At 58.2% G+C, this 12,002-nt stretch overlaps 1 protein-coding gene across 1 annotated transcript; it reads left to right on the top strand.

The window, feature by feature from the left end:
- The first annotated feature begins 6 nt into the window (after positions 1-6).
- Positions 7-11,524, top strand: SFRP1 (secreted frizzled related protein 1). The gene is made up of 3 exons (XM_027706368.1): positions 7-489; positions 4,726-4,803; positions 10,428-11,524. Exons 1-3 carry the CDS (start codon positions 171-173, stop codon positions 10,748-10,750), a joined length of 720 nt encoding a protein of 239 aa, XP_027562169.1. The 5' UTR covers positions 7-170; the 3' UTR covers positions 10,751-11,524.
- Positions 11,525-12,002: the final 478 nt, after the last annotated feature.

Genomic DNA, 12,002 nt, shown 5'->3' with positions numbered 1-12,002 from the left:
TGTCCGTGGCCGCCGGGCTGTTGGCCTGCGGCGGGGCCAGCGAGTACGACTATGTCAGCTACCAGTCCGACCTGGGCCCCTACCCCGGCGGGCGCTTCTACGCCAAGCCCCACCAGTGCGTGGCCATCCCCGCCGACCTGCGGCTCTGCCACAGCGTGGGCTACGACAAGATGGTGCTGCCCAACCTGCTGGACCACGAGACCATGGCCGAGGTGAAGCACCAGGCGAGCAGCTGGGTGCCGCTGCTCAACAAGAACTGCCACATGGGTACCCAGGTCTTCCTCTGCTCCCTCTTTGCCCCCGTCTGCCTGGACCGGCCGGTCTACCCCTGCCGCTGGCTCTGCGAGGCCGTCCGTGACTCCTGCGAGCCCGTCATGCAGTTCTTTGGCTTCTTCTGGCCAGAGATGCTCAAGTGTGACCAGTTTCCCCAGGATGACGTCTGCATTGCCATGACGACTCCCAATGCCACCGAGGTCTCCAGGCCCAAAGGTAAGGCACAGGCACGGCTGGTGCTGCAGCCTCGCTCCTGGCGCTGCTGTCTGAGCTGACAGAGCAGCTGTGAGCCCAGGAGGGGCTGCGTGGGACCTAAGGGGGTCTTGCGGCAAGAGGAGGCTCCCCTGAACTCTGCTCCTTGGCAGCAGCCCTCCTCCAGCCTCCGGGCACTCACGGCACACTCCTGTCCCAGGGAAGGCAGGATGCCCTGCCAGCTGCTCATCCCTGTCCCGGAGCCAAGCCTGGGAACAGGCTGTTTGGGGCATGGCAGTCCTGGGACAAGAGACGGGGCAGTGATGTCCAGCCCTGCCCTCGGGTGGGCTGTGGGCTGGAGCGGGGGCAGGAGACCTGCCGAGAAATGACCAGGGAAAGTGGACGAGGTTCGTGTTTGTTCCCGTTGCGTGCGGCACGTTTCTGTGGTGCCAGACTGGCTTGTTTGTTTGAGTTGCAGCGAGTCTGGCTTGTTGCTGGAAACTTTACAATAAATAAATATCCTGATGTCACTTTGGCATTCGCTGTCGGAAACCGGGAGAGGCTGGAAGGAGGGGTGTTTGTAGAGGGAGATGGCAGAGGGCTCTGAGAGAGCGCAGGGCTTTTTGGGGAGCAGAGCCTCATTGGAGGGGATTGGCACTGCTGGGATAGTGATGGGCACTCCCAATTCCACGGGGGATAGTACCGGGAGGAGCTGGGGGTAGGGGATAGGGAGCTTAACTGTTGCTGTGGTTTCTGCACTGTGTCCAAAGCTTCTCTGGAGGGCCAGCTGCCCTTTGCAGTTACCTGCACAGACAAAGGCTGTGTGTAGTGCTGGGCTGGCAGCCCTCACCCAGCCGGCAGGGACCGTGCAGGGTCATCCTGCCCATCCTGGAGAGACTTACACTTCAGGGAGCCCTTCCAATACAGGCAGAAAGGGGTGTCCTGCAGCAGAGGGGTCCCCAGGAGCCTTGTGGGGGCACATGGAGGGCAGTGAGAGCAGTGAGCATTGAGGCAGTGGCTGTGGGCTGGCAGGCATGGGGGACACCCAAGCTCGGCACCCAGAGGAGCTCCGTGTCACGTCTCACAGTGGCATCCAGAGCCAGGTGGAGTGTGAAGCCTGTGCTTGTGCCAGGGGCTGAGCTCTGGCTGCTCTCATTCCCAGCCTCTCCTGACACTGATGGCAGTACAGCCACACTGGCCTGCCCTTGCTGGTGTGATTGCTGGAGGAAGCTCTTTGTTTTCCAGGAGGGCTCTAAAATAATATGTCCTGTGTGAACCTGGACCCTTGGTCAAGACCGCAGCCGTGTCTTGTGTTGCAGGTACAAAGGTTGCTTTTATTCCCCAGGGACTTGCAGCCAAGCATGCTCCCAGGGCAACTGGATCTGAGCTGCCCCTTCCAAGGTCCGAAATAGAGTCTGAGCTGTTTGCAAGTCGTTCATTTTACAGACAATGAGCCAGGACCTGGGAACAGTCTTCTAGATGAGCAGCATCTGCCAAGTTCTCCCATGCGTAGTTTTAACAACTTTCTGATCACCTTTCAGACCTGTCTTGGCAGCAGCACTGGGGTGGGACACTGCTGCTTTCTTTTGGTGCCCCAGAGAGCTCAGGGTGAGCAGAGCAGACTCCAAGTTAACTCCAGCCACTGCTGTGTTTTGAGCCAGCCCTGCCGGGTCTCCCACACGCCGCAGAGGATCCAGACCCGTCACCTTGGCTCTGGCACTGCCACCTCCTGCAGATGCAGAGTCCTCCTGGGCGAGCTGCAGCTCAGCCCTTGTCCCTGTGCTGGTTGGGTCCTTCCCTCTGTCTGGGCTCTCCCTGTTTGTCTGTGTTTTCCGCCAGTGCCAGCTCCTGGAGCCCCTTTGCTTTTGGGCACTGGGGTGTTTCCTGTTGATTCAAAGAGGGTCAGAACCCAGCAGTGTCCCCCCTTTTCTCTCGGCACTAATAAGAACGAGTCCTTTCAGTATTTTTCCCCATTAACACCTTGAAATTGGAATTTGTTTCTGCCTCTCAAAGAGCTGACCTGTTGAATTCCTTTCTCCTTAAGCACAGGCGGTAAAGCCTGCAGGCCCACGGGATGCATCAGGGGAGTTGCAGATTAATACAGCATTACACATTCCTTCTCCTGCCCCTGGAGTAAGCTGGCTCTGCAGCCAGGCGTTGGAAAATGGTCAGCAGGGAACAAGCGAGCTGGAAGCAGGCTGAGGTTGTGCTTGGAGTGGAGCCGTGAGCTGCAGCAGACAGGCCCCAGCTGACCTGCACTGGGCCAGGAGGGTGGGCTGGAGACCTCGGCCACGGGGCCTCAGGGGGGCTGGGAGGGCAGGTGGTTTTGGGGGAGCTGTGGCTTTACAGAACAGCAGTTTTCTCGGGGTACAGAGCTGTGCCAGAGCTGGCCAGGCCCCCGTCATTTGTGGTCCTGACCGTGGGGTGATGTGGTGTCCCAGAGCAGGGGACAATTTCCCTCCCTGTCGGCGTGGGACAGTGTCCCCTGCACGTCTGTGCTGTGACAGGGCTGCAGGAGGCAGGGCTGGAGGATGGGGCGATGTAGATTGGATAAAAGGAAGTTTTTTTGCAGTGAGGGTGGTAGAACACTGGCACAGGTTACCCAGATATGGCAGGTACCCCCCCTTGTTCCCCAGCACAGTGATGAACTCCTGGCTCTGCAGCAGATGGGGCTGTCACCCTCCTGTGAGCACCCTCTGAACCTTGTCATGAGCTCATTAAATGTGTGAAGCAAATATTCTGACTGCTGATTTTAAAAATAAAGTGTTGGGGATGTCATCGTGTCCCCAGAGGTTGGCCTCTGCCTGTGTCACTCTGAGTTAAGATGGTAATAGTGGCAATTGCACATTAGGGTTTTGGAAGAGGAGGTTACCCAGGTGATGGGCAGATCCCACAGGTACAGAGGTGCCAAAGTGGGGCTGTGGAGTTGCCTGTTGCTGCTGTGGAGGCTGACTTGTGACTGGCACAGAGGGGCGAGTGGAAGGCCAGTTGCTCTGCATGTGTGATTAATAAAGTCGTGGTGCACGTCCCCAGGAATTGGCGTTTGGCACAGAACAGATTTAGGGGTGGAGAGAGGGGAGGAACAAGCCACAGAAAACAAATGTCTCGCCTGAACCCCCGTGGGGCTCCTGTGGCTGAGCAGACATGACTCTGTGGTTGTGGCCGTGCCCCCCTCGCCAGGCTCTGCCCTCTCTGGTTTTCCAGCCCAGCACTGCTGTGGGTTTGCTGGCCTGGCTGAGGGCTGGGAGGCCGCTGATCCGCACGCAGGGACCGGCAGATGTTTTGCTGCAGCCTTGTCCCCGAGAGTAACTCCCTTGTGTGGGAAGAGCCTCCATCCTGCTGGACCAGGAACAAGCAGCATCTCCCGGCCCCATAAATTCATCTGCCAGTAGCGCAAATGTGCGTCTGTGCTGCTGGGTGGTCCCTGCTCTGGCTGCAGACGGGAACCTGGAAACAGATTCTTATTCTCTGGGTGCAGTGAGCTTTCCTCCCAGGACAGAGCCCAGTGGAACCTCCTGGGCTGGCGTTTCCCAAGGGGCAGATGCTGGTCCCTGCCCGGGGCTGTGAGCAGAGCCAGCTCTGCTCCTCTGCGGCCGTGAGGCTGCGCTGGGCTCAAAACAAAGCAGCAAAGGAGCCCCTGCTCTGGGACAGGGTGGGAGGGAGGGCAGTGAGGGGCTTGCCAAGCGCTGCCTGGGCAGCCTGCAGGGTGGTCCCCAGCACCCAGGGGAACACTGTGCTGAGCTGGGCTGTCCCAGTCCTGAACCCCCCTGCCTGGCACCGGGGTGGCCCCTTGGTGTGTGAGCTCTGAGCCATCCCTGGGCACCGTCCTCCTGCTGTGCTGGGGTTGGGGCACCGTGTGCTCACCTGGGCATGCCGTGGGCAAGGAATGTCAGCAGGCTGTGGGCCAGGCTCCCCTCAGCTGAGTGCCCGGTCCTGAGAACTGTTCTCCCTGCCAGGGCTGTCCTCTTGCTGTTGGCAGCTGCCTGCCCCTGCCTGTGTCTGGCCTTGGGGCCACTGGCAGCGTTGGAGTGGGGTTGGCAGGAGGCTGCCCGTGGCCAGCGCTGCCCTGTGAGCTGGTGGAGGGCTCCTGGCCCCGGGCAGGGTGTTGTCCTGCAGAGCTGGGAGCTGGGAGCCTGGGCAGGGTGCCTGGGCACGTGCCCCCTCGAGGGCAGTGGTCTGGCAGCGCGGGCAGCCTGGCTCCGTGGTGCTGCTCCAGCTGGCTTTTCACTGCCTCTCTCTTCACTCCTCTTCTCCTGCCAGGAACGACCGTGTGTCCCCCCTGCGACAACGAGATGAAGTCCGAGGCCATCGTGGAGCACCTGTGTGCCAGCGAGTTCGGTGAGGAGGGGCACGGGGGGGTTCCCAGGTGGGCAGGGCCAGCGCGGCTCCTGGATGGGGACCACCGAGTTCCCCTGCCCGGGCCGGTGGCCGTGTGGCCACGGTCTGTCCCCGAGGCCAGCAGCCTGTGCCTCTAGATGTCAGTGTGGGTGCGTGCAGGAGGCTGGGCTGGGCTGGGTGTGCGGGATGTGCGGGATGTGTGCGGGGTGTGCCCACTCCCGCTGCCGAGCTCTGGGGGGCAGGGACGGCAGGACAGGTCCCGAGGCAGTGCCCGCACACCGCCCGGCCCAGGGGCAGTGCTGGGCGTCCCTCCTGCTCATCCTGGGGAAATGTGGGGCCTGGGGTCACCTGCCAAAGCAGCCGTGCTGCCGCAGGGACCCAGAGCAGGGGGCCTTGGGCTGGGGCTGGGGCAGAAGTGGCAGTGCCGGTTCTTTGGAGAGCTCAGGGGGGTTTGTAACTTAACCCTGGTGTTCCCAAGCTTTTGTGTGCTTGCAGGAATAATGCATAGCACGGACCCTTATTCCTCCTTCATAGGAGGAAACCAGCCTCCTTTTCCCCCAGATTGCTTGTGCTGCTCTTATTTCTTTATAGCAAAGTTATGCTGCTCTTGTCAAATCTAGGCGTAAAACCCCAAAGCCAGTCCTTGTCTGGCTAGGGCCAAGCTGTGAGCTTAAAAATGCAGAGCTACTTGAAAGCTGTGTCCTAAATATATTGTGAGTGAGTGAGTGAGTCAGACAATCAGAGGTAAACTGAACTTCATTTTAAAAAAAAGATTATCACAGGCAAAAATATTAACTTTCTGAGATCAAGCCCAGAATTAACTGGTTTTGACATCCTTGCTGGTGTGTGTAACTTTCCCGGCAGGTTATTAAAGGCATATTGAACAAGGTGTGCATTCCTGGGGGATTAACACTCCAGTGTGCCCTGTGCCAGAGTGTGCTGTGCAAACCCAAACCTGCTCTGCATTGCTGGCCTGTTCCCCTTTCTGCTGGAAATGAATTCTCCACTCTCCTGCAGGTTTGGTATGCCAGAAGTCCTGAGTTCAGCTCAGGCTTCTTCTGAGAGGGAAAAGCATCAACAGGAACACCCATGTCATAGTTTCCCAGGAATGTGCATGCTTCTGGTTGGTGGGGGAATGGGAGCAGGCACTCAGTGCTCAGCCTGGCTGGGCAGCAGGAGATGCTGGGTGCTCGGAGCTGGGTGAACAGGGGTGCTCAGAGCTCTGCCAGGGTGCTCAGAGCTGGGTGAACAGGGGTGCTCAGAGCTCTGCCCTGGACAGGCACGGGATGGGAGCAGAGGTGTGTGAAGAGTGAGCTGAGGTGGCATCCTGCTGGTGGGCACGTGCCAGGAAGGCACATAACAAGTTTAACCACGTGCTCGTCGTCAGCTTCTGCTGCTAAATATCCTCCCCTGCTCTGGGACAGTTCCACAACGGGGAGCAGAGGCCAAACCAGAGGAATTCGTGGCCTCGGGACAGTGACTTGCCCACAGTGTAAGTTGTTATTGGGAAACACTGTGGTGACAGTGTCCAGAGGGTGCAAATATTCCTTGGCAGATGTGGCCAGTCTGTAGCCAGCTGGGAGCAGGAGCAAGGGCTGGGATGCAATGCAGGTCCTACCTGTGTCCTCTGAGGGAAGGCAGCACGAGGGCTCTGGGGGATGTCTCAGGAGACATTGGCTTCAGGAAGTTTCCCCAAAGCACAGTGCGTGGCCCTTGGATCTTTGTTTAGTCTTGGGGCTTTACTGTCGTGGGGTGATTTCTCAAGGAGAGCTGTTTATCTGGCCCTAAAATAAACTCCCGACCCTTCAGACTGAGGTTCCTCGTGCACATCCACCAAGGTAAACACTGGCAGCTGACAGGTTACAGATCCTCATCAAAGCCAGACATGTACAATAAATGTTTAAACTAACATGTGCTGCATGGGGCAGCTGTTGGTGGGTTCTGCACCGATTCCCACCCTAATTGTTACTGGAGCTTTCTCTTACATCCCAGGAGCTCCTTACAGACAAGAGGTGAGGAGCACTTTGCCCACCACAGACACGTGGCTGTGCCAGGGGAGGAGGTGGCTGCGTAGCAGCCCTGGGAGTGATCTTGAGGACAGGGCAGGAAGAGGGCTGCAGCCAGCTGGGAACACAGGAAGACTGTAAAGAAAAGGCAGGAGAGGGTGCTGGGGCTCAGAGGGGTGCCAGGGGACTCGTGGTCCAGCAGAACTCTGGGTTTGCCTTCCTTTGAGCAGTGGTGAATGTGGGCTCTGGGTGCTGGTTTGAGGTGGCTCAGCAGCTCCCCCAAGAGCAGGACAGGTCCCGGTGGGGTGTCAGCGAGGGGTGCCAGGCCCTGGCCTGGGCACAGAGCCGTGCAGGGGGCCGGGGCAGGTCCCTGGGTGTCACTGCAGTGTAGGTTTTGGTGCAGTGCTGGTGTGCTGGGGCAGCAATGGATGCAAGAGGAAGCGTGAGATCGGCCTCCCGTGCCCCCACTGCCACCTCCCCCGGCTGCCCTGGGCTGCAGCCAGCGCTTGTTTCTTACTCCTGGAGTTCATTCCATGCTCTGTTTCTCTTAGTGATTTTATTTATTGTTTCTGCCCTTTCTCTGGGGTCTGAGGGGATCCTGCTGAACGGGCTCTGTGGCACTGGGGACTGCAGAACAATCAATACACGCTGTTTATTTTCTCCCGGTGACTGACAGCTCCTTGCCTGCAGTCTTCTCCTGTTACAGCCCTAATGTGTCTTCTGGCAGGTTTCCTCCTTCTCAGTGATTTCTAAAGGAAGGAGAAATGAGGCTGAAGGAACAGTGGAGCTTTCCCTTCTCTCACATTTCCTTCCCTGCCCATGAGGTGCTGGAGTGGGGCCCGTGCAGGCAGGAGAGCACCAGGGGCAGGGTCCTGGTGAGAGGCTCCTGTGCCATGTGGGGCAGTGGGTGCTGCAGCCGATGCCAGGGCAGCCCGTGCAGCTGCTGGACTGGGAATGTGGCACGTGCTTGTGCTGTGGGCAGCCCTCTGGGTCTCTTCCTGGGGTCAGCTCCTGCCTGGCAGCCACGGCTGAGGATTTAGTGTGTCCAAGCAAACACATCCCGGGGTCTCCGCGGTGCTTCTGGCCCTTCTCCTGCTCGGCGCTGGGGCGGGTTTGGTGCAGCACGGGGGGAGCAGAAAGGCCAAGGCTCCCAGTGAGGAGCTGTTTGCTTTGGCAGCTCAGCTGGGGCCCGGAGCCAAGGCTGGATCCGTCCCGCTCCATCCGTCCTGCTCCAGCCTCTCGCCGCCGCAGGGGCGTTCCCGGGGCTGGGGAGGTGCCAGAGGAGCCTCCACGGCAGCGACTGCACCGGGGCCCCCCTGCCAGACCCTGGGCTTTAGGAAAGCCACGAGCCAGGGTCCCCTCCCTCTGCGGGATGGGGAGCTCTGGGAGTGGGATGTGCACTGGGAACGAATGACCTGGTGTGTGTGGGAACACGGCTTTGATACCTGGGAGCCTCACCTGGAACAGGGGTTGGAACTATGGGAACGTGGCCCAATTTGGGGAGCAGTGGGGGCCAGAGGGGCCGGGTCACTGAAGGGGGGTGAGGGCTGAGCAGAGGTGGTCGTGCTCTGTGATTGCTCAGCTTGCAGCACTGCAGAGAGCCTGGTGCTCCCTGAGCTGGGCTGTGCTCACCTGGGCAGCACTGCAGAGAGCCTGGTGCTCCCTGAGCTGGGCTGTGCTCACCTGGGCAGCACTGCAGGCTGTTGGTGACCAGGACATCACTGCTGGGAAGAGCAGAGTCCGACACAAACTATTTGCACCCCTGATCAGCCTCCTCCTTCATCCCCCTTGGCCTTCTCCCATCCTGGCTCTGTGCACTGCTCTGCACGAGCGAGGTTTGGACGAGGTTTTGGTTCACATCTGGATTTGTGGTTCCCCTGGGCAGCTCCCATGAACCTGCATCGCTGGCTCACGAGCAGCTGTGAGCTCCCACGGCACAGGATTACCAGGCCTCCTTTGTCTTCCCTGCTTGGAGCAGGACAGCTCCTGCAGCAGCTGCCAGGTCCTTTTCTTCCTCCAGCAGCAGGGATCGAGCCTTGCAGCCATCCCAGCAGAGCAGTCTGCAAACAAACCATTTCACAAAATCTCTTATTGTGCCACTGTGATGGTGTTTTACATCCCTCCTGTGCTTAGTGCAAGGGCTCCAGGTCAGCACAGATAAAGAAACTGAGGCTCTCACTGAGGGTGTTGCTGCTGCTGCCCAGTTATGTCGTGGAGTTTAGAGCTGCCTGAGAACTGCTCGCTTCAATTTCCAGATTTGTTGCAAACTGATCTGGTTCAGCATCTCCAGCTCCTTAAAGCTGGAACCTCTTTAGCTCCTTAAACATCCTGAATTTGGAAAACGGGTGGAATGAAAGTTTCGCTTGGGTTTCCAGTCCTGGATGAGTTCCCTGTGCAGTAACAGTGTAACCCCACAGGGCTCTTGGCAAACCCGGCGGGTGTTTTTGGCACAGGGACAGACAGACAGCAGTGCCCCTGTGCCAGGGCAGTGGATGGGAGCAGAGGGTGATGTCTGTGCTGCCTGCTCGGGGCTGTCAGCGCTGTCCTGCTGCCATCCCTTGCTGGAGGGGGGAGCAGCTCTGCCTTCCAGGAAGCAGCACGTGTTTGCTGCTGCATGTTCCAGCAGAGCAGGACTTCAAGGAACGGTGCTGAGGAGCCAGAGGCTCCTGTGGGCTGCCTGCACCCGCCCTCGGACTCAAATGAGAAGGGACAGCAGCCAATTAATCACCTCTCTGAGCACCAGTTATCTGCAGCTCTGAAGTAAACTCCCAAACCTTGGAAATGTGTTAGTAATTTTTGGCCATATGTGCTTTTCCCCAAAAAGGAGGCAAAGCCAAAATGGCTCAGACGTGATACTTTAATGTACAACACATTTTCATCATTTTTACCATGTATGCAAAATTCTTCTTCATGGTCAGGCAAAAGAACATAAATTTTTTTTTTTTTTGGGTTGGGATTAGCTCGGGAAAATGTTGAACCCAAAGAGGAGAGTATTTTCCATGGAAGTTGTATCAGACCAACTCCCCTTCTGGGGAGGGTGCAGGCACATGTCTGTTCTGGGCCCTTAGGCTGTGTGACTGGATCTCCCCAGCTCCATCCAGAGACTCCCAGTGCTTGGAAACTTGTTTCACAGGCACCTGAGGGCCGGTGCGACTGCAAACAAATGCTTGAGAAGCCAAATTGACCTTTTAAATGATCCTTTCAAGAATCTCTCCGTGCCTCCAGAGCAGGGAAATCACCCTGTTTACTCAGCTAACGTTTTTCTTGCGAGGAGTTCCCCGGCAGCTGAACAAGTCCCCTCTCAAGCAGAAAGCTCTGGGTGCTTTGCCGGGGGAAGGGGAACAGAGACATCAGTGTTTGACCTTGATGCTCTCCTGGGGGTGTGTGTGTGACACAGGGGCTGAGTGGGGTCAGGGGGGGATGCAGGAGATGAGCAGGGACAAAGGGGGTGCAGGAGTGGGGCACTGGATGTCTGCAGTGGGGCAGGGCACTGCTGCTGTCCCGGGGCCACGGTGCCAGTGCCCCCTCGCCCCCAGCCTCACTCAGCAAAGGCTTTGTGCCCGTGAAGGCTGCTCAGGAGTTGTGTTGTTTTTCCCCTCTCTCTGGCTTGTTTTGCAGCTCTGAAGATGACCATAAAGGAAGTGAAGAAGGAGAACGGGGACAAGGTGATCGTCCCGAGGAAGAGGAAGGCGCTGAAGTTGGGGCCCATCCGGAAGAAGAACCTGAAGAAGCTGGTGCTGTTCCTGAAAAACGGGGCAGACTGTCCCTGCCATCAGCTGGACAACCTCGGCCACTACTTCCTCATCATGGGCCGCCAGGTGAAGACCCAGTACCTGCTGACAGCCATCTACAAGTGGGACAAGAAGAACAAGGAGTTCAAGAAGTTCATGAAGAAGATGAAGTCCCCCGACTGCCCGACGTTCCCGTCCGTGTTCAAGTGATGCGGGAGAGCCGCTGCCCGGCCTGGGCTCGCCCCTCTGCAGCAGGGGTGCTGGAGCCAAGCCCTCCTGCTGCTCCACCCTGCTCCTCAGAGCTCCCTCAGTGACCCCAGCCCTCCCACACCCCGCTGGCCTGGGCGTGCCACGTGTGTGCCCCGAACAGTCGCTGGGGTCACACGCGGTGTCTGTCCAAAGACCTGTCACTCCACAGACATGTACAGCCATTGAAACAGCAGCTGTCAGGTAAAGAGGGCAAGCAGAGGGGTGTGAGGTGATGTCCAGAGGTTACACACTCGCAGAAAGGACCCTTGTGACCATGTCACTCCTGTCTTCATGGCTGCAGGATCGCCCTGAGTTCCCGTGTGAACCAGAGCCGGCTGATCAGACAGACATCCCATCCTCACATCCTGTTACAACCTCTGAGAAAACCTCCTAACTGCCCTCACTGTAAAAAAATCCTGTTATAGTCTAAAGGTGCTTTGCCTAAGCCTTAACCCCAGGTCCTTGTGGTGCCTTGCTGGGCTGGAGCCCTCCCTCACCAGCACCTCTCCAATGCCTCACCACGTGCCTGCCCTGGCCTCTGCCACACTGTGAGCCCCTCGTGCCCAACCTGTGCTGCTCCCTGGCAGCCCTGGAGCCCCTGGGCCGTGCCCTGCACTGGGTGCACTGGCCATGGGGGCAGAGGGGTCTCTGTGCCCCACCCGTGCCTTCAGTCCCCAGCACAGCAGGTCCCCTGAGCTGCCCTCGGCCTGGCGGGCAGTGCCCTGCAGGGGTGCCCAGAGCTGCCCCTCCATCTGAGCCCCCTCCAGGGCTGGGCTCCGGCTGGGGGGAGCTCAGGGGCAGCTCCTGCAGTTGTGTCACTCCCTCAGTTCCCCAGTGGTGTTTGGATGGTTCCCTCAGGCTGCTGGAGCAGTCCCAGAGTGCAGAGGCTGAGGACTCCCCCCAGAGAGCTGCAGGGAACTCTTGTCTCCGCCTTCCCCTCTTTGCTGTCCCTGTGGGACCCATCAGTCTGGGCTTTGTCTGTTTGATCTGTGACAACTTGGCTCTGTATCGCTCTACATTTTTTTTTCCCCTAATCAAAATGTTGTGTTTGTATGATTTCAAATAGTTTATGAAAGACAAAGAGTATCTCACCCGAATGATGGCATTTATTGACCAAACTGAAATGCATTATTCTGTTAATTGGACAAGTTCTCTTTTCCATGGACCCACATCGTTCCACATTCATTGTCCTTCCTGCTTCCATTCAGTATTC

The sequence above is a fragment of the Neopelma chrysocephalum genome, unplaced genomic scaffold (genome assembly GCF_003984885.1).
Source record: "Neopelma chrysocephalum unplaced genomic scaffold, ASM398488v2 Primary Assembly neopelma1_367, whole genome shotgun sequence".
Classification (NCBI taxonomy): domain Eukaryota; kingdom Metazoa; phylum Chordata; class Aves; order Passeriformes; family Pipridae; genus Neopelma; species Neopelma chrysocephalum.
Note: the sequence above shows the minus strand (reverse complement) of the source record. Positions and strands in the feature narration are given on the sequence as shown.